At 51.6% G+C, this 22,254-nt stretch overlaps 1 protein-coding gene across 1 annotated transcript in view; it reads left to right on the top strand.

The window, feature by feature from the left end:
* CASKIN1 (CASK interacting protein 1) overlaps positions 1–22,254 on the top strand; it is a 143,209-nt gene that overhangs the window by 77,886 nt on the left and 43,069 nt on the right. The window contains exon 2 of the mRNA XM_060260701.1: positions 21,325–21,376. Within this exon, the coding sequence (XP_060116684.1) occupies positions 21,325–21,376 (52 nt within the window). The remainder of the gene's footprint in view (positions 1–21,324; positions 21,377–22,254) is intronic.

Consider the following 22,254-nt stretch of genomic DNA (forward strand, 5'->3'; position numbering starts at 1 on the left):
TCGTCTGATGTTCTGGTGGGTGGTGGCCTCTGGTTAAGCGAGGTGGGATGTCAGGGCCTCCTTAGGAAAGCAGAAAGGGACAGGATCGTCAGTTAGGTTTGTATTTCCTAACAAGATGATGCTGTCATGTTATCTGGATCCAGCAGGTTTCCGTTCTGATAGTTTTGCTAAAGAATTGATTTAAACATGATCATAGTGTGGAAAAAGCATCTGTCCATGGAATTTTGCATTCACACAGCTTCTCCTTCAAACTGGGTTGACCCTCTCAGAGAAGCTGCAAATGAAGCTGGGCAACCTGGTTCTGAAGAACAAGACTCAGTGGAGGCTGAAGGGCTAAACTTCTTCTGCACAGCCCCAAGGCAAATCGAGGCCTGCTACAGGAGTCTGAGGCCTGATTGATCCGCTGCAGTGGCTAGGCTACAGGCCTGAGACTGGGATGACCCAAATTCAAGTTACCACTCAGGAGAGAGGAGCCGTGACTCAGTGGCAGAATATCTGCTAGGCTTGCAGAAGGTCCCAGGTTCAACCCTGGCATCTCCCATTAAAAGGACCGGTAGCTGGGGATGGGAAAGTTCTTTGCTTGAGACCTTGGAGAGCCACTGACAGTCTTATTAGTCAAGGCAAACCTGGAGATTCAGGTACTGCTGGGTGACGTGGTAGCCCTCATTCTGTTTCAGCCTAGCTTCCCTTACAGGGCTGTTGTGAGAGTATAGTATAGTAGAAAAGAGTGCAGATTTATACCACACCCTTCTCTCATAATCAGAGCTGCTTACAATCTCCTATATCTTCTCCCCGCACAACAGACACCCTGTGAGGTGAGTGGGGCTGAGAGCTCTCCCAGAAGCTGCCCTTTCAAGGACAATTCCTCCGATAGCTGTGGCTGGCCCCAAGGCCATTCCAGCAGCTGCAAGTGGAGGAGTAGGGAATCAAACCTGGGTCTCCCAGTTAAGAGTCCACACATTTAAAAGGTAAAGGTAGTCCCCTGTGCAGGCACCAGTCGTTTTCGACTCTGGGGTGACGTTGCTTTCACGTTTTCACGGCAGACTTTTGACGGGGTGGTTTGCCATTGCCTTCCCCAGTCATCTACACTTTCCCCCCAGCAAGCTGGGTAATTTTACCGACCTCGGAAGGATGGAAGGCTGAGTCGACCTAGAGCCAGCTAAAAACTCAGATCGTGAGCAGAGGGCTTTGACTCTAGTACTGCAGCTTTACCACTCTGCACCACAGGGCTCTTCCACACACCTCTCCACTACACTAAACCGGCTCTCGAGGAGAACGATGTGTGTTTTCCTTGGAAGAAGGGCAGGATACAAATGGGTTCGTATGTTCGCTATTCAGGGCATTAAAGAAACATTTGCCCATCTTTCCAAAGACCTCCGGTTGCCGTTGCTTCTTCGAGGTCAGGGTCTGATCCGCCACAACCTCTCTCTCCTCCCTCCTGCCCGCTGTGCCAATTCAGCTGTGCAACCTCTGGGTGAACACGTAGCACCTCAAAAGTGTCACTGGGAACAAAAGCCTTGAAAACAAAGGGAGGGGGCATCTCTCCAGGGAGCCCTGATTTGGTTTTATAAAAGCCACTTTGGGTGTTAAATGGAAGGCAATTATTAGCCGCTGCTAGGGAATTAAGCCTTCCTGCATAATAATCTATTACGCGTTCATCTTCTTGCGTGCGTGTGTGTCTGTTTTAAAAAACGGTGTTAGTGGGTTTCCCCTTTCCTCCTGAAGAAGCATTAATGCTTATTAGGCATTGCCCGTCTGTGGGATTACGAGCAGATAAGGTGTGCAGAGGCGGGAGTGCGGCGAGTTGTAGTGATGCGGGTGCTACGAGCCTCTTGATGTTCCCGGACCAGGCGGCAGATCTGTTTGTCAAATCTCCCCGGCCGAGGATGAATAATTCCGGCATCTCTTGATTGCTTGAGGGGGGGGGCTATTTTTAGGCCTCATCAGGGGCACATTGTTCCAGCCTGCTACAGCAAAGGAGATGCGTGCGGCGCTGAGGCAAGAGGGTTTCCAAAATGGGGCCACCGGTCGCGTCCTCTGGGTGGACAGTTGAGCAGTGGCTGGCCTGGAAATGAAGGTGAATGGGGAGAGGTGGGGCAGATGCCGTGCCCCCAGCGGGAGAGGTGTTCCCATCTGCTTGGCTCCGTGATCCCTGGCCTCCTTTGCAGGGCTGTTGTTGCGAGGACAACGGAGTTAAGAAAATGAAAAATAACGGAGCTGCTCAGTGAAGCGGCTTGTCGCCATCTTGCCTCCTTCTCCATGAGGACAACTCAGATGGCGCGTCGTCTTAATTAGGGACACCATTCCATTCGAGGAGGGGGAGCCCAGAACTTGATAGTGAAGCACTTTGCCCTCCCTCCCGCTTCAGGATCATCAGAAAATGGGGGGGGAGGGAAATGCCCGCTGGGCACTCCATTATTGCCTATGAAGGCTGATTCCCATAGGGTATAATGGAAAATTGATCTGCAGGTATCTGGGGCTCTGGGGGGGGGCTGTTTTTTTAGGGAGAGGCACCAAATTTCCCGTATAGCATTTGACGCTTCTCCTCAAAACACTCTCCAAATTTCAAAAAGGTTGTACCAGGGGGTGCAGTTCTATGAGCCCCAAAAGAAGGTGCCCCTCTCCTTCCTTCTTTCCAGTGGAGGGAAAGCCTTTAAAAGGTGTGCAGTCCCTTTAAATGTGATGGCCACAACTCCCTTTGGAGTTCAATTACGCTTTTCACAACCTGGCTCCAGGCTCCACCCCCAATATCTCCTGGCTCCACCCCCAAAGTCCCCAGATATTCCTTGAATATGACTTGGCAACCCTAACCCTGCGTTGAAGTTCTCAGAAGGCTGCTATTCTGCTTGGCTCTGGCCTTAGCTGGGCAAACTTTCTCGCTGCTGCGACCTGGGTCAGCACCAAGCAGATCCAGCAGTACCATTTGCTTCAGCCGGACCCCAAGGTATTTTATTGTCCCGCTCTTCCCCTGCCAGGGCCCCTGTATAAATCGATGGTGCGGTCTCATTTGGAATACTGTGTACAATTCTGGTCACCGCACCTCAAAAACGATATTATAGCATTGGAGAAAGTGCAGAAAAGGGCAACTAGAATGATTACAGGTTTGGGACACTTTCCCTATGAAGAAAGGTTGAAACGCTTGGGGCTCTTTAGCTTGGAGAAACATTGACTGCGGGGTGACATGAGAGAGGTTGACAAGGTTATGCATGGGATGGAGAAAGTAGAGAAAGAAGTCCTTTTCTCCCTTTCTCACAATTCAAGAACTCGTGGGCATTCAATGAAATTGCTGAGCAGTCGGGTTAGAACGGATAAAAGGAAGTCCTTCTTCACCCAAAGGGTGATTAACATGTGGAATTCCCTGCCACAGGAGGTGGCGGCGGCTACAAGCATAGCCAGCTTTAAGAGGGGATTGGATAAAAATATGGAACAGAGGTCCATCAGTGGCCACAGTATATATATATATGTGTGTGTGTGTGTGTATACATACACACATATATTGGCCACTGTGTGACACAGAGTGTTGGACTGGAGGGGCCACTGGCCTGATCCAACATGGCTTCTCTTATGTTCTAATGTGACTCAGAGTGTTGGACTGGATGGGCCACTGGCCTGATCCAACAGGGCTTCTCTTATGTGACACAGAGTGATGGACTGGAGGGGCCACTGGCCTGATCCAACAGGACTTCTCTTAGGTTCTTATGGAAATGCTGCCGTCAGCCGGAAGAGGCCAGAGGCTTTGCAGTCTTACTCTTAATAATAATAATAATATAATAATAATAAATTATTGGTGTTTAATAATCTTGGCCCATCTTGGTGTAAGGCAGCTTTGTTTGTGCTTCAGCGAGACCAAGCGAAGATGGTGCAGCAGGGGTCCCGATGCACAGCGAGGTTCTGCTCCGAAATATATTCAAGGTTAAACTGCAAAAAGAAAACGAGGCATTTTAGGAGCATTTGTGGCAAAGCTATTTCATAACCAAAGAAGCGAATTCTGCGGAAGTATAATCTTGTGTCATTTCAGAGGGCTCGATGGTGGAGTGTGGGGTTATTACTTGCAAGGGGTTACTGTAACGAGGGTTTGGATGCAGGAAAACTGGATTAAATCCCTCTTTGGTTCCAGAGCTCTGGCTCATAAGAACATAAGAGGAGCCATGTTGGATCAGGCCAGTGGCCCATCCAGTCCAACACTCTGTGTCACATAAGAACATAAGAGAAGCCATGTTGGATCAGGCCAATGGCCCATCCAGTCCAACACTCTGTGTCACATAAGAACATAAGAGAAGCCCTGTTGGATCAGGCCAATGGCCCATCCAGTCCAACACTTTGTGTCACATAAGAACATAAGAGGAGCCATGTTGGATCAGGCCAATGGCCCCTCCAGGCCAACACTCTGTGTCACATAAGAACATAAGAGAAGCCCTGTTGGATCAGGCCAATGGCCCATCCAGTCCAACACTCTGTGTCACAGAAGAACATAAGAGAAGCCCTGTTGGATCAGGCCAATGGCCCATCCAGTCCAACACTCTGTGTCACATAAGAACATAAGAGAAGCCCTGTTGGATCAGGCCAATGGCCCATCCAGTCCAACACTTTGTGTCACATAAGAACATAAGAGGAGCCATGTTGGATCAGGTCAATGGCCCATCCAGTCCAACACTTTGTGTCACATAAGAACATAAAAGGAGCCATGTTGGATCAGGCCAATGGCCCATCCAGTCCAACACTCTGTGTCACACAGTAGCCAAAAAACCCAAGTGCTATCAAGAGGTCTACCAGTGGGGCTAGAAGCCCTCCCACTGTGCCCCTCCCAAGCACAAGAATACAGAGCATCACTTGCCCCAGACAGAGAGTTCCAACACTATGCTGTGGCTAGTAGCCACCAATGGACCTCTGCTCCATTTTCCTCTTGAAGCTATCTATGCTTGTAGCCACTGCCGCCTCCTGGGGCAGTGAATTCCACGTGTTAATCACACTTTGGGTGAAGAAGTACTTCCTTTTATCCATTCTAATCCGACTGCTCAGCAATTTCATTGAATGCCCACGAGTTCTTGTATTGTGAGAAAGGGAGAAAAGGACTTCTTTCTCTACCTTCTCTATCCCATGCATAATCATGTAAGGCTCTGTCATGTCACCCCACAGCTGATGTTTCTCCAAACTAAAGAGCCCCAAGAGTTTTAACCTTTCTTCATAGGGAAAGTTTTCCAACCCTTTAATCACTCTATTTGCCCTTTTCTGCACTTTTCTCAATGCTATAATCTCGGGCCAGCTGCTAACTCTCTCCAGGACTCGCCCTGCCACTGGGCAAACGAGACAATCGCCTAGGGCGCTGGCCTTCTGGGGGTACCAAATTGGGCATTTCTCCGTGTGATTTGGTGACGTTATCAGTGTGTGTGTGGGGGGGGGGTGCCAGCCTTGCCCAGGGTACCAGAGTGTCTAGGGCTGGCCTTGAATCTCTCCGTGCCCTATTCTGCAGGAATATAGCTAAACATTCAGCAACTCGGACGGCAGGGGAAAAGCTAGACATAAATTTGATAAGCGAATTGGAGTGGCCTTTCCGTTTGAATTTTCTGCAGCTGAGGGTACATGAACTTGTCTAATGGCCTGTGTCCATTGCTACAATCCAGTGTCAGTGAGTCCCACCAGTTAATTACTCTTTTGATTGAAGAAGCGTTCCTTTTGTCTGTTTTAATGGCAGGCCCAGTCCAGATTTGGTTTGTCTGTCCAGCTGCCTGGTCCCATAGCCTGGCCCCTTCTAGCAGGGGCATGATTTCAGATTTTACTTGGGGTTGGGTGGGTGGGAGGGAGAAGAGGTCCAGGATGGCTTCCATGGGCCGGATCTTCAACGCGTTCAGGATTAAGTAGCAAGAAGCAATTATTGTAGCGAGAACCTTAACTTTATTTGTGTAACGCAATGTACATTAGATTTAAATTTTTTATACCTCTTAATAACCGCTGCAGAGTTTCTCGGCAAATACTAGTCTCAGTTGGTGCATTTCGCATGCAGAGCTGGAACAGAGACTTTTTCCTCTGCAAACTGAAATCCAGGAGGAAAAGGCTGCAGCCCCTCAGAAAAACCCCACCCCTCAAAATGTTTTCTTTGCTTTCTGGATACTCGCTGCCATTGTATGCCCAAGGAGGACATCATGCCACCCCTCTTCTCAGTTAAGGAGGCTTAACTATGGTTTGATAGTGTCAGAACTTGAAAACTTCAAGAAAGACTCATTACTTTGTATCAAAAGTATAAGACATTTATTGAGAGTAGTGTTCAGGGAAAGCACAAGTTGACTCTGATAACCAGTACAGTTATCGGCACATTCTTTATGCAGTGGTAACAGAAACAATAAAACCATTTCTCACACTCCAAGAGACAGTTGTCTGTTCCCAGGGTCCCTTATCTCCAAGGCGGAGGAAGAAACCCTGCTGTGTTGCTCTGGTGGGCTAGCTTCAAAGGACACCTGCAGATGTTTCTCAGGGGCTATCGGTCACCCTTCAGTGGTTACAGTTTGTTTGAAATGCACAGAACATTTGGTTAGTAGGCATGATTGCAAGGACAATGGGTTAGTAGACATTTACAATATGGAGTCGGTTAGGCTAATATCATCAGGCTCAGCATACATGATAGTTACAAGTTCTGACAGGTAGGGGGTTGGAATCAGAAACTGAAGTTTGCTAGTCTACTCTGAGGCCAGCTGTGGTCTGGTGCAGTGTCTGATTGCCTATCCGTGGATCCGGCCCATTATCTGTCAGGAGACTTTGGCTTGGAGAGAATAAAATGCCAGGGGGATGGATGCTGAAAGAAGACTCCCCCTGCACATGCGCACAACTCTAAGTTCCCCGTTGTACTGGTTGGAAGCTGTGGTTGTGAAAATCTGCGGTTGGTGCAAACCAGGGTTTGACCTGACAGGATGTCTGGATGCCCCTGTGGGTTCTACTTTGGGGTCAACCAGAGTTCCATATTGAAGTTGGCGGCACAAGAGGAGACATGGCGGCAGAAGTCCAGGACTCTTAATGTGTCTAAACTTTTCCTTTCCGCTAGCCACATGTGGCTCTTTCACACATATTCATTGTGTGACTCTTGAAGTCCATGCTACTCTGTTGGTTGGCTTGGAGAAGGCCATTGTCTCTTTAAATCACTTCTCCAAGCCAAACCAGCTGGGGAATTGGAGAATGTATTTAAAGTTGCTCTCTTTCCACCTCTCCCTCCCCTTCTATTGCTTTCTTTCCACCTTTCCTTCCTTTCTTGCGGCTCTCAAATGTCTGACATTCAAGTCTTGCGGCTCTCAAACATCTGATGCTTATTCTATGTGGCTCTTGCGTTAAGCAAAGTTTGGTGACTCCTTCTCTAGTTGTCAGGCTTTTTTTTTGAGCAGGAACACAGTTCCAGCTGGCTTGGTGTCAGGAAAAAAAGGGAACGTTCCCCTGTGCAAGCACCCGTCATTTCCGACTCTGGGGTGACGTTGCTCTCACAACGTTTTCACGGCAGACTTTTTTTTACGGGGTGGTTTGCCATTGCCTTCCCCAGTTCTTTACGCTTTCCCCACAGCAAGCTGGGTACTCATTTTACCAACCTTGGAAGGATGGAAGGCTGAGTCAACCTTGAGCCAGCTACATGAACCAGCTTTCACTGGGATCGAACTCAGGTCATGAGCAGAGAGTTCAGATCACAGTACTGCTGTACTGCTGCTTTACCACTCTGCACCACGGGGCCGCTTAGTGTCAGGGGGGGTGACCTAATATGCACGTGAGTTCCTGCTGGGCTTTTTCTACCCCAAAAACCCTGGTTGTTGTACTTTTTCCAGGCTGTATGGCCATGGTCTCTCTGGAGCAGGGAGACCCACCCCTTTTTCATTGTCTCTTAGCCCCTTCCCACATTGGAGCACACTCCCTTCTTATCAAGTGGTTTTTGAGAACATTCTTTTCTTGATTGATTTGCAGAGTTAGGTTTTTCTGAATACCAGGGGCGTCACCTGAGCGTGGAAAGAAGATATTGGATTTATATCCCGCCCTCCACTCTGAATCTCAGAGTCTGAGAGTGGCTCACAATCTCCGTTGTCTTCCGCCCCCACAACAGAACCCTGTGAGGTGGGTGGGGCTGAGAGAGCTCTTACAGCAGCTGCCCTTTCAAGGACAGCTCTGTGAGAGCTATGGCTGACCCAAAGCCATCCCAGCAAGTGCAAGTGGAGGAGTGGGGAATCAAACACGGTTCTCCCAGAGAAGAGTCCACGCACTTAACCACTACACCAAACTGGCTGTCCATGGGTGTCCCAGTTTGGGTTGCCGTTACCATCTGCGTAACCATCAGCCAGTTTACTACGAGATACAGCAGGAACAGACGTTCCTCAAGAGCACCGGTCTCCAGGGATCGGTCGATGCTTTCTCGCTGATAGCGGAATCTCATGCAACCTCCAGAAAGAGGAGAACAACCCCAGCAGCGTCTTATTTGCTGCTCCTTAGAGCATGGAAGCAGAATGGACCCTGTAATCTGGGGCCTGCCTTGATGGCCACCTTACAGGTATCATCCCAGATACTTTTTGTGAGAGGCGGTCAGGATCTCTGGAGGCTGGCGGGGTGGTTCTCCATGAGATGCCAACTTTGCTTCCCGCTGTTCTCCAGGGGCTCTGATTTTGGAGCTAGCTCTGTGGGTTTCGTGGATTCTGCCCCATTTTGCCTCACCCTGGAAGGCATATAAAATTGTATCCCTTGCCACTGGAGGAACACAGCCAGGCCAGTTTCCCACTAACTCTCACACTCCTCTTCTCTGCGGGGCTTGCGTCGGATTTCGCACTCTCTGCCCCAGGGCTGCAACTAGCTTTGGCTTTTTTGCGTTGCAAACTGAAACTGGTTTTTAGAGGATCTTGTCTGCTGCGTGAAAGAGGCAGAGTGAGTTGCAGCCTCGAGGCAGAGAGTGTGAAATCCAACGGAAGCCCCGCAGAGAAGAGGAGTGTGAGAGCTAGTGGGAAATCACTCCCAGTGCCAAAATGTCCCCGATAAAGGGAAGGAGTTTCTCCCTGAATTCCACCTCATCTCCAGAGATCAGTTCCCCTGGCGAAAATGGCAGTTTTGAAGAGTGGAGTCTATGGAGCCTTCCCAAATCTCCAGGAGTTTCCCAGACTGGAGCTGGCAACCTCACCCCTCACCAGGGACCAGTGAATGCCCCCTTTGCCCCTCTAGGTGGTGCCCAAGAGCTCTGCTGCCGGAGGTCACAGGCCTTGGGGAAAACAGCTCAGGTCTTTGCCATGGCGGTCTTGGGACCCCAGAGCCTGCTGAAGCCAGGAGAGCCATTCCATGATTCTGGACCCTCACCCCACATACCGATAGGATGGCCTCCATGTGCACTGTGCTGGCACTTTTGCAAATAAAACCAATCACAGCCTGGAGAGGAGGCGGCTGAGAGGTGATATGATCACCGTCTTCGAGTACTTGAAGGGCTGTCATCTAGAGGATGGTGTGAAATTGTTTTCTGTGGCCCCAGAAGGTAAGACCAAAACCAGTGGGTTGAAATTACCGTAAATCAAAAGAGTTTCTGGCTCAACATTAGTGAGAACTTTCTGATCGTTAGAGCGGTTCCTCAGTGGAACAGGCTTTCTCAGGAGGTGATGAGTTCTCCTTCCTTGGAGGTTTTTAAACAGAGGCTACATGGCCATCTGGCAGCAATGAACATCCTGTGAATTTAGGGGGAGGTGTTTGTGCGTTTCCTGCATTGTGCAGGGGGTTGGACTAGATGACCCTGGAGGTCCCTTCCAACTCAGGAGGTGGTGGGCTCTCCTTCCTTGGAGGTTTTTAAACAGAGGCTAGATGGCCATCTGACAGCGATGAAGATCCTGTGAATTCAGGGGGAGGTGAGTTGTGAGTATTGTGCAGGGGGCTGGACTAGATGACCCTGGGGATCCCTTTCAACTCTATGATTCTACAGAATGCAAAAGAAGCCCGGGTGGTGCAGCAGGTAGAGGAGAGGACTCAAATCCGTGCTTCCAGCAAATTCCGGGATGTGGCCTTGGACCAGTCCCTGCCTCTTAGCCTCCTCTACCTGACAGACACAAATGAAGGGTGGGGTAGAAAAGGCACTGGATGCATAGTGTACAACCCCCCCCTGCACTCTCTCCTTCAAGGGAGATTCATCTCAGTAAGTGCTGCTCAGATCTTCCCACTGCACAGAGGAATGGGGGGCATGTGATACCCCTGAATCCTTTGACCGGAGAGGGTTGGTCTTGCAAAACTGCTTTCTAGGCACCCCCTCCTCCCTCACCGTCCCCTCCAGCTGCCTTCTTTCTGTGCACTGTGTGTTTGGCTTCTCTCTCTCTCCCTCATTGGTATGCAGAGGGGTCACCGTGGATCTTTCTGCCTGCCAATGGCTCACCCCTCCCCGGTTTGGAATCTGGCGTTCAAGGAGCTTTAAATGGGGACCCTGGATCTCTCGCTCAACAGAACTTGGAACATGGAGTCCTGCTATGGCTTGCGGTCTGTGAAGTGCGGATGTGCGTTTGGTGTGGGGACATGCTCTGTTGGACGCTGCAAACTGTGCAGGTTCAGACAGAAGACTGGGCAAGCTGGGCTGGGTTGGCAATCATCGGTTTGGTGTCTGTGCTGCTGGGCGTGGATGGGTGTTTCCATGGGCATGGCTGTAAAGGCAGTGGATGTGTCAGTCTCTGGATGTTTTGGGGACTGGAGGCACCCCCTTGCCACATCCTTTGGCACCTGAATCCTCATCCAGGTGATCAGACTTTCCAGATGGAGAATAGAATCCTGCAGCTCAGAACATGGGAGACAGACGCTTGTGTGAAGCCCGGCAAGGGGGCTGGGCCTCTCTCTCCTGGCGGAATTTGTCTCCCACTTTTCAAAAAGCCATCCAGCCTTCGGTCGCTGTGAATCCCACGTGTGTTCTGTATTGTGTGAAAAAGGATTCCCCTTCCTCATTTCTCCCCACAACCTACCGCCTGTCCCTTTCCTTGGGTGACCCTGAGAGGGAGAGGATTTGTCTGTCAGATTTGGGCTGGGGGAAGGCCTGTGTTCGAATGCCTGCTCGGCTCCACACCTGCATGGATAACCTTCATCAAAATCCTCTTTCTTATTAATTGATTCTATTTATTTTCTTCATTTCTACTCCTCCTTTCTCTCTGGGGACCCAACACGCAGTGAGCTTTCATCGCAGAGCGAGGATTCGAATCCAGATCTCAGTCGGACATTCTAAATACGGCACCTCGCTGGTGCTGTCTCCGCCTTGCCTCTGTCACGGGCGGGTGCCGCTGTCTTCCGAGGGGAAGAGGGAGTGATATAGATGTCGCCGCTAATTGGATTTGCCGTTGACGAAGCAGCCGGGGCTGGTTTGGATTAATTAATCCAAAGAGCAATTAATGCAATCAAATTCCACATTCACTCTGTGAGCCCCCCCTCCCGTTTGGCAGTACATCTGCCCTCCCTGTATGTCACGCTGGGGTCCGGATGTGCTCAGGAGGGGGGCGGGGCTTATAGAAGGGCTGATCTTTCCATCGACTTGAGGCTGACCCACTCGAATGACCTGGCAGTGTTAGAGGAGGGGGGCAAGGCCTTATGGGAGGGGTGGGGCGGGAAGTAACCACAGAACCACCACCACCCCTGCACAGGAGCCTTCTTTCTCATAAGGTCTCGATGGACGCGCTGCCAGCTGTTTCCTTTCACAATCGCCGTCTGCATGCGCCAATTCCAGGTTAACCATCCATCCTGGCTAAGAATGAGAACCCTTTTCTTCTGGTCATCTGGCAAGGCGCTTAATCGTGTTCCTCCTTAGAGCCAGCGATTCAAGTGGACCAGTCTTCATCTCTCATTTTGGGACCATGGCTCAGTGGCCGAGCATCTCCTTGGCACGCAAAAAGCCCGGGGTTCAATCCCCAGCAGGTGTGGGGAAGGACCTCTCCTTCTTTGGAGGTTTTTAAAGGAAGGCTCGATGGCCATTGGACAGCAAGGCTGATGCTGTGAATTAGGCAGCTCATGAGTGGGAGGGCAGGAAGGGCTGCAGCAGGGCTTAGGAGAGCCAGTTGGGTGTCGTGGTGAAGTGCTTGGACTCTTATCTGGGAGAACCGGGTTGGATTCCCCACTCCTCCCCTTGCACCTGCTGGAATGGCCTTGGGTCAGCCAGAGCTCTCTTATCTGGGAGAACCGGGTTGGATTCCCCATTCCTCCACTTGCAGCTGCTGGAATGGCCTTGGGTCAGCCAGAGCTCTCTTATCCGGGAGAACCAGGTTTGATTCCCCACTCCTCCACTTGCAGCTGCTGGAATGGCCTTGCGTCAGCCAGAGCTCTCTTATCTGGGAGAACCGGGTTTGATTCCCCACTCCTCCCCTTGCACCTGCTGGAATGGCCTTGGGTCAGCAAGAGCTCTCTTATCTGGGAGAACCAGGTTGGATTCCCCACTCCTCCACTTGCAGCTGCTGGAATGGCCTTGCGTCAGCCAGAGCTCTCTTATCTGGGAGAACCAGGTTGGATTCCCCACTCCTCCACTTGCAGCTGCTGGAATGGCCTTGCGTCAGCAAGAGCTCTCTTATCTGGGAGAACCAGGTTGGATTCCCCACTCCTCCACTTGCAGCTGCTGGAATGGCCTTGCGTCAGCCAGAGCTCTCTTATCTGGGAGAACCAGGTTGGATTCCCCACTCCTCCACTTGCAGCTGCTGGAATGGCCTTGCGTCAGCAAGAGCTCTCTTATCTGGGAGAACCAGGTTGGATTCCCCACTCCTCCACTTGCAGCTGCTGGAATGGCCTTGGGTCAGCCAGAGCTCTGGCAGAGGTTGTCCTTGAAAGGGCAGCTGCTGTGGGAGCCCTCTCAGCCCCACCCACTTCACAGGGTGTCTGTTGTGGGGGAGGGAAGATAAAGGAGATTGTGAGCCGCTCTGAGACTCTTTGGAGTGGAGGGCGGGATATAAATCCAATATCTTCATCTACCTCACAGGGTGTCTGTTGTGGGGGAGGAAGGGAAAGGAGATTGTGAGCCGCTCTGAGACTCTTCGGAGTGGAGGGTGGGATATAAATCCAGTATCTTCATCTACCTCACAGGGTGTCTGTTGTGGGGGAGGAAGGGAAAGGAGATTGTGAGCCGCTCTGAGACTCTTTGGAGTGGAGGGCGGGATATAAATCCAATATCTTCATCTACCTCACAGGGTGTCTCTTGTGGGGGAGAAAGGGAAAGGAGATTGTGAGCCGCTCTGAGACTCTTTGGAGTGGAGGGCGGGATATAAATCCAATATCTTCATCTACTTCACAAGGTGTCTGTTGTGGGGGAGGAAGGGAAAGGAGACTGTGAGCCGCTCTGAGACTCTTCGGAGTGGAGGGCGGGATATAAATCCCAATATCATCATCATCATCATCATCATCATCATCATCATCATCATCATCATCATCATCATCTTCTTCTTCTTCTTCTTCTTCTTCTTCTTCTTCTTCTTCTTCTTCTTCTTCTTCTTCTTCTTCTTCTTCTTCTTCTTCTTCTTCTTCTTCTTCTTCTTCTTCTTCTTCTTCTTCTTCTTCTTCTTCTTCTTCTTCTTCTTCTTCTTCTTCTTCTTCTTCCTTCTCATAGCCCTTTCTTACACCCAGGGAAATGCTGATTTCAACTTTGGGGTCAGGCAGCAATTTTTCTGCCGGCCATTTTGACCAGGGTTTTTTTGTCATCTCCTGGGCACGGAGCCTGCAGGGGTCTCTGGGGATGGATGTGTGTGTGGTAGGGGGGGGGGAGGCATGTGTGAATTACCTGCATTGTGCTAGGGGTCGGGCTAGATGACCCCAGAGGTCCCTTCCAGCTCAGAGGAACTTCTGCTTTTATTTTCAGAGGGTGGCCATATTATTCTGCTGTAGAGCAGCTCAGTTCGAACCCAGTGGGCCCTTTGAGACCAACAAGACATCGGGGGGGGGGTGCCCTTTTGAGAGTCAAAGACTGGATTCTGGCTGCTGCTTGTTTGGATTCACTTTCATTTCCGTGGCAGGAATTCAGTGCTGTGGTGTGTGTGTATGTGTGTGGGGGGGGCAACCCCTCAATTGTGGGCATCATTAGCCTCCTCTTGACCCAGCAGACGGAGGCTGGAAGGATGCCAGAGTGAGGGGTGGCCTCTCCTGCCTCCTCTCAGCCCCCCTCCTCCCTCCGTCCCCCTCCCTTTGCTCTTCCTTGATGTCATCACGCCGACTGCTAAGCGATAAGATCAAATAAGGCTTCTCGGTTGCTGAAAGGCAGCGAGCTGTGTGAATCCAGGAGGGAGCCGGTCTCAGCACATCCGTGAACTCCGGAGCAGCTCCCCTGTGCTTGGTGTGTCGGTGGGAATCTCAGCTGCTTGATATCTGCAGCAAAACTGCCCCGCATCAGCTCCTGTCTCATCAGGAAGGGAGGGCGGAGCCTCCTCCCTTGCTGCCCCAAATCCAAGGTTCTGTCTCCAGCTGCATCGGAACAGAGTCCATTTGGAGAGGACCTACTATTCCTTCCTTCCCTCGCAGAGTAGGAGCTCTGGGCGGCCTAGAAATCCTATTGCCCAGCAGATCCAGGGCCGGATTAACAATTAAGCCAAGTAGGCACCGGTTTATGGGCCCCCACGCCTTTAGGGACCCCAGGCCGGCTCCCCCCCCCCAGTTTCCCCTCTGCTTGCAGCCCTCCCAGCCTGCACACCCAGCCAGCCACGGAACCCCTCTTTGCCCGACTTGCCTGGTGCGGCTGCTGCTGGTCGTTGCCAAGTTTGCCCCTCTCTGCCTCTCCCCTGCAGCTTTGTCCGAGGGGCTTTGGAGAAGGGGGCTGCAGGCTGCAGTGGGGGCCAGGGGCAACAGGGTGGGGGGAGGTCTGACTCAGATAATTTGCAAGGGGCCCCCCAAGATCTGGAGCGCCTAGGGGCCTCCACAGGGTTTAATCCGGCTCTGGGCAGATCTCTGGCTTGTCTCCACTGGGCACTTTCTGGCATAGAGCCACGGGGATTGGAAGCATTTTAAAACACCCACACACCTCTGCACATTAGATAGCCATTGTCGAGTGCTAAGACTGGAGCCAAATTCTGCAGTCGAACGGAATCCTAGAATGCACCGTAGCTGCAGGAACACCCGTGAAGGTCTCGCTGCGTATTCCACGTTGAGTGTTCTGGAAGCATAATCACTGTGGTCCTTTGCAACAGAAGGAGAGAGGCCTCTGAGGCCTTCGACACCAACAAATGTAGCAGTGGGATAGGGGTCAGGCCAGGATCTGGGTGACCCTTGGGCCACTCACACACTCTCAGACTCACCTGCCTTGCTGGACAAGATGGAGGCAGGGAGGAGGATGGAAGCCACTTTAGGTCCCCTCTGGGGATATAAATGCAGTAAAGAACTCGTTAGGAAAACAGAAGCTTCCTTGGAGATGGTGCCCACATGGTTAGATGCAGTTTTCCTTTTATTTTCCTCTTATTCTTTTGAGAACTGCTCTTGAGAGAACAGCTCTGAGAGAACGTGACTGACCCAAGGTCACTCCAGCAGGTGCACGTGGAAGATTGGGGAATCAAACCCGGTTCTCTCAGATTAGAGTCCACACTCCTAACTACTGCACCTGACTGGCTCTAACTACATCCTAAATCATGGGCGTAAAACATGCAGCCGGGGGGGCCAAATCAGGGCCCTCAGTGGGCTATCAGGCCCCTGAGCAAGTGGCTGTCATCTGCTTCCTTCTCCCTCTCTCTTGCTTCCTTCTGCATCACAGCTTGCTTTGCAAGACTTGCGCAATCGCACAGGAGCTACAGAGCAAAACCTCTATTTCCTCCATTGGCTGAGGCTCCTCCCTTGGGGAGGAAGGGGAGAGGGAGAGCTTGCTTTGCCAGTCTCTATCAATCGTACAACAGAGCTGCTGAGCCTCTCTTCCTTCTATTGGTTGAGGCTCCTCCCCCTCCTGGTCCCCTGGGAAAGGAAGGAAAGAGTCAGAGTTTCCCTGGGCCCCATGGGAGACATACAAAGAAAGCACCTTTCAGACCGAGTACTAATATTTTAAGGATGTTCCAAGTTTTTGGTTTTTAAAAAAATCGTTGTGTTTGTCTGTGTCCTTTATAAAGCTTATATCTCTGCTCCCTGATCACACACGGCACGGCCCAACCTGACCTGGCTCGGCCCGACAAGGCCTCATTTGTGTCACTTTGGCCCTCATAACAAATGAGTTCGACACCCCTGTATGTTCTGCACGTGATGGCAGAACTTATCGCCCGCCCTGCTGTGAGTTCGCTCCGCATGGCCTACCTCGCAGGGCGCTTGTAAAGATAAAATGGAGGTGGAAATGGGCCTCGAGCTTTCACTGAAGGAATGAAAATGTAACAAGTGCTTTGAGACTGTGGTCAGCCACCTTGTGCTGTCGCCACCATCTGCTGCTCTCTGAGAACCATAGAGTTGGAAGGGACCTCCAGGGTCATCTAGTCCAGCCACCTGCACAATGCAAGAAACTCACAAACACCTCCCCTTAAATTCACAGGATCTTCATGGCTGGCAGATGGCCATCCAGCCTCTGTTGAAAAACCTCCAAGGAAGGAGAGCCCACCACCTCCCCAGGAGGAAGGGACCTCCAGGGTCATCTATTCCAATCCCCTGCACAATGCAGGAAACCCACAAATACCTACCCCAAATTCACAGGATCTTCATCGCTGTCAAAGGGCCATCTAGCCTCTGTTGAAAAACCTCCAAGGAAGGAGAGCCCACCACCTCCCGAGGAGGAAGCCTGTTCCACCGAGGAATCGCTCTAACGGTCAGGAAGTTCTTCCTAATGTTGAGCCGGAAACTCTTTTGATTTAATTTCCACCCCTTGGTTCTGGTCCTACCTTCCGGGACCACAGAAAACAAACTCACACCATTCTCTAGATGACAGCCCTTCAGGTATTTGTCACAATGCTGTGAGTTGTACCGCCAGATGTGGAATACTTAGAATGCATTCCCCCAAACTTGCCCTTCCTGCTTAAGTTAATTCTCTTCTGCTCAATGATGAAGCATTCCCGCCCCCCGCCCATTAAATGTTTTACAGGGAGGCAGATAAGAATAAAAACATATTAGGGTTCAGGTAGCAAAATTTCTCCTAAAAAACCCACGAGGCCGCCATATGCAGCCGTTCTTCCCACCCTCTCCCTGTCCGGTCTTCTCTGCCGCAATGCTCTTCGTGGGCCGCCCGGGCCTGTCTCCCCCTGCCAGAAAGACGGATGGCCATTCTGGGCTCTTAACCCTGTTAGCAGGGCTTTATCTTACTCTCTGGCTTTTGCACAGTCGCAAATGGGCAATTCGATCCCAAGGGGCATTTTCCTCTGAGCCTGGCAAGATATTCTTTTTTTGCGGGGGGGGGGGGGGGGGCAGGGCTGGCTCATGTGCAAACAACCGGCCCCAGGACTCTGCTATTATCAGCCCTGCTTTTCAGCTGGAAGAAACCGAATGCCTCTTTTGCCACTGTGGGGACAGGCGCTAGCCATGTTTTGTGCAGGAGACGCCTCTCTTATGTGCCAACAGGGGCTTTAAGGACACGGCAGTTTGGGATCCCACATCTGGGGCTGGATGGGGAGAAGGGAGCAGACTCTCTGCCCCTTCAGCTGTTCCCGGAGGGGTTGGAAGTGCTTCCTTAGGAACACGGTTCTTCAAAAATTGAGGCAGATCGTCCTCTGTTTTCCCTGCAAGGCAAACCTGGGGTTGCCATAGCGACTGCCCAGATGTGCGTAGTAGAGTTTTTTTGGCTCTGAGTGCCTTCTCCATCTGTCTCCCCCCCCCACCCCCGGTCACAGCAAGTGGTTGTGTGTCCCAAGGGTGGGGGGATCGAGGACAGCAGCTTCCCTCCAGCTGATACCGGGCCTGACACGCGCATATTCCCACCCCCCACCCCCGCTTTTGTTTCCACAGATTTGAATCCTGGGAAACGCAGCCCAGCGACGAACGGGTTGTGTCCTTCACTTCTCCAAACTGTACAAGAGAAATATACGGTCCTAGATGGATGCAAGTCTTGCCCTCCTTCCTGTCCAGTTTGGTGTAGTGGTTAAGTGCACAGAATCCTATCTGGGAGAACCGGGTTTGATTCCCCACTCTTCCACTTGCAGCTGCTGGAATGGCCTTGGGTCAGCCATACCTCTCACAGGAGTTGTCCTTGGAAGGGCAGCTGCTGTGAGAGCTCTCTCAGCCCCACACATCTCAAGGGGGTGTCTGTTGTGGGGGTGGGGAAGGTAAAGAAGATTGTGACTGCTCTGAGACTCTGAGATTCAGGGTATAGGGCAGGATATAAATCCAGTATCATCATCATCTTCTTCTGGGGGCGAATGCCTTCTTGGCGTTGGCCCCTTGGCTGTGGCAGTCCTTGCGCCATCTGGGGACTTTTCCAGCAAGTTAGGCTCAGGCTTTTGGGGGGGGAAAATGCAGCATTCCCTGTTATGGGTTGTTTGATGGTTTTCATGGGTTTGTTGCTTGTTTCTGGTTGCCGTTGATGTTTTTCTTTGCACGGTTTGTAGATTTCCTGACTTTCTTTGGCTGATTTTTGTCACCTTTCACCAGCACTGTTGGTTGGGCTGTCTTGGGAGTGACGGGCATTTCTGTCAACTGACTTGAGAGCTTGGCTTAGCAGTAAAACATCTGAGACCCCAGAGAGCCCCTCCCAGTCACAGCAGACAGTATAAGGCAGCGTCACGGGCGGTGGAGAGGCGGCCCATAAACATTTTAGATCAATAAAATAAATGGTGACATTTGAGGTGAGGTTTCCTTGAGGGATGAGGGTGCTGATTGGCATGGTGTACGGTTCTAATATTTACAGGCTGGGCTTTTTCTATAGCAGGAACTCCTTTGCATATTAGGCCACACACCCCTGATGTAGCCAATCCTCCAAGAGCTTACACGGCTCTTACTACAGGGCCTACTGGAAGCTCCAGGAGGATTGGCTACATCATAGGGGTGTGGCCTAATAGGCAAAGGAGTTCCTGTATATTTCCTACAGATCTAGGAAAGCATGCAGGAATAGCCTGGAAGCAGATTCCCCTCCCCCGACTGTTGCACCCCTGACCTCCTCCCAAGGTGACCACTCACAGGCTGGCTCCAAAAGTTTCACCTCCTCCTTGTTCTCTGTCCATATCCAAACTGACCCTCTCCCACCCCAAGAAAGGGCCACGGCTCAGGGGCAGAGCTTCTGCTTTGCAGATGGGAAGTTCCAAGTTCTGTCCTTGGCATCCCCAGGTAAAAGGGCCAGGCAGCCGGCGATGGGAAAGATCTTGCTTCCGGAGGGTCTGGGGAGATGCTGCCTGTCCAAGGAGACGGTACTAAGGCAGCCGGACTGATAGTCTGTTTCAGTGGAAAGCTGTTTCATGTGACGCACACGCACACTCCAAGGGAAGCCCAAACCGGTTAAGAACATAAGAGAAGCCCTGTTGGATCAGGCCAATGGCCCCTCCAGTCCAACACTCTGTGTCACACAGTGGCCAAAACCCAAGTGCCACCAGGAGGTCCACCAGTGAAGCCAGGACACTAGAAGCCCTCCCACTGTGCCCTCCCACAAGGGCCAAGAATACTGAGCATCACTGCCCCAGACATAAGAGCATAAGAGAAGCCATGTTGGATCAGGCCAACACTCTGTTGAGTCCAACACTCTGTGTCACACAGTGGCCAAAAAACCAGGTGCCATCAGGAGGTCCATCAGTGGGGCCAGGGCACTAGAAGCCCTCCCACTGTGCCCCCCAAGCACCAAGAATACAGAGCATCACTGCCCCAGACATAAGAGAAGTCATGTTGGATCAGGCCAGTAGCTCATCCAGTCCAACACTCTGTGTCACACATAAGAACCTAAGAGAAGCCATTTTGAATCAGGCCAATGGCCCCTCCAGTCCAACCCTCTGTGTCACATAAGAACAGAATAGAAGCCATGTTGGATCAGGCCAATGGCCCCTCCAGTCCAACACTCTGTGTCACATAAGAACATAAGAGAAGCCATGTTGGATCAGGCCAATGGCCCCTCCAGTCCAACACTCTGTGTCACATAAGAACAGAAGAGAAGCCATGTTGGATCAGGCCAATGGCCCCTCCAGTCCAACATTCTGTGTCACATAAGAACAGAAGAGAAGTCATGTTGGATCAGGCCAGTGGCCCATCCAGTCCAACACTCTGTGTCACACATAAGAACCTAAGAGAAGCCATTTTGGATCAGGCCAATGGCCCATCCAGTCCAACACTCTGTGTCACATAAGAACAGAAGAGAAGCCATGTTGGATCAGGCCAGTGGCCCATCCAGTCCAACACTCTGTGCCACATAGGAACATAAGAGAAGCCATGTTGGATCAGCCCAATGGCCCCTCCAGTCCAACACTCTGTGTCACATAAGAACAGAAGAGAAGCCATTTTGGATCAGGCCAATGGCCCCTCCAGTCCAACACTCTGTGTCACAGAGAGGATCCTGTTCTGTGATCTCTCTACCCGGTCAGATATTCCAGAGTGCAGAAGCGCCTTAAAAATGAACAACATTTGTGACAGAGGAGGAGCTTTCTGGAGTCACGGCTCACTTTTTCAGGGGAAGAAGTGATCTGCAACTCAGGAAAGCTCACGATCTTGCTCTGTTCTAGAGCTGCAGACAGACTAACATGGCTGCTGGTCTTGACCTGAGACCAGAATGTGACCCTCTGTCCCAAGACAATGGCCAGGGAGACTTGAGTGCTTTGCCTTCCGCAGTTCCCCACAAACATGTTAAGACCATTGCTTGGAATGGGACTCCTGTGTTGCGGTGACTGATTTCACATCGGACAGATTCCTTCTGGCATATTGCTGTTGTTCAGTCGCACAGTCGAGTCCGGCTCTTTGCGACCCCCTGGACCGAGTCACGCCAGGCCCTCCTGTCTTCCACCATCCTCCAAAGTCTGCTCAAATTCATGTTTGTTACATCAGTAACGCTGTCCAGCCATCTCCTCTTTTGCCGTCCCCTTCTTCTTTTGCCTTCTGTCTTTCCCAGCATCAGGGTCTTCTCCAGGGAGTGCTCCCTTCTCATTGGGTGGCCAAAGTATTTGAGCTTCAGCTTCAGCATCTGACCTTCCAGGGAACAGTCTGGGTTGATTTCCCTTACGACTGACTGATTGGATCTTCTTGCAGTCCAAGGGACTCTCAAGAGTCTTCTCAGGCATCACACCACCATGTTAGACTTATCTGGCATATTAGACGGGTCTAATTTCTGAAATCAAGGATGCTTTTCTAGTGCCCCCCCCCCTTGAGATGGGTGGAGTACTGAAATCTCGGGAGATGCCTCGATGGGCGCTGTTTTTTCCTCCCTAGCCCTGCCTGCAACCTGGGAAATCTCAATGCTTGGGAGAGAGGGTGGGGGACCTCAGACCTTGTTCTCAACATGCTGCTCCTTTAACGACCCCCCCCCCTCTCTTCTCTTCCCAGAGCTTCTGGGATCAACCAAGAGGGTGAACGTGAATTTCCAAGACACCGATGGGTGAGTACAAATAGAGCTTGGGCAACAGAAGCAGCCGGAGAGGTTTTGCACTCCACAAGGAGCGCATCTCTGTTGAGAACAATTCCAGCTTCCTGAGGGCCCTCCGTGTGCTCTCTCCTGTGCACGCTGCAGTTCTCCCTCTGAGCCTCCTGGGACTTCATCCACGGCTCTTCACCGCCCCTTGATGCCTCCGGGCAAAGATGGTTTCCTTCCTCTCGCTGCAGGTCTCCTGGCCGAGAAAGAGCTCCGCCCTGGGCTTCCTCATGCAGCTCTGCCAAGAAGCCCGGCTGTCGGGCTTCTCTTCTCTTTCCCGGCTAGGAATGGCAGGGGAGCTGCCCTGTTCCTCTGTTGCAGCAGAGAGAAACAGGAGCCCTGTGGCCCCTTCGAGGCGGTCCCATTCACTGCCTCCATCATCAGAGGCATCTCCCAAAGTCCACCAAAAGTTTGACGGGGTTGAAATATTGCTCATCCCGCATGGGCCTGTTGGGTTCCTGTTTACCTTCCTTCCTAGAAGACTCTCCCCGCACACATACACACACACTGCTCAGAATTGCTCTCTGATCTGGGCTTGCCAACCCTCCAGGTGATGGCTGGGGGTCTCTTGCTGTTACAACCGATCTCCAAGTGACAGATATTAGTCCCCCTGGAAAAAATGGGCTGCTTTGGACGGTGGGGACTCTGGGGCATCTACCCCTCGGAAGCCCCTCTCCTCCCCAAACCCCCTGCCCTGCTTAGGCTCCACCCCCAAAATGTCCAGGTCTTTCCCAACCCAGACCTGGGAACCCTGAGGCATAGAATGTGGATGCCAACATCCAGGTGGTGTCTGGAGATCTTCTGCTATTACAACCAATCAGCAACAGAGATCAGTTCCCCTGGAG

This window comes from Heteronotia binoei, chromosome 20 (genome assembly GCF_032191835.1).
Source record: "Heteronotia binoei isolate CCM8104 ecotype False Entrance Well chromosome 20, APGP_CSIRO_Hbin_v1, whole genome shotgun sequence".
In the NCBI taxonomy this organism is placed as follows: Eukaryota; Metazoa; Chordata; class Lepidosauria; order Squamata; family Gekkonidae; genus Heteronotia; species Heteronotia binoei.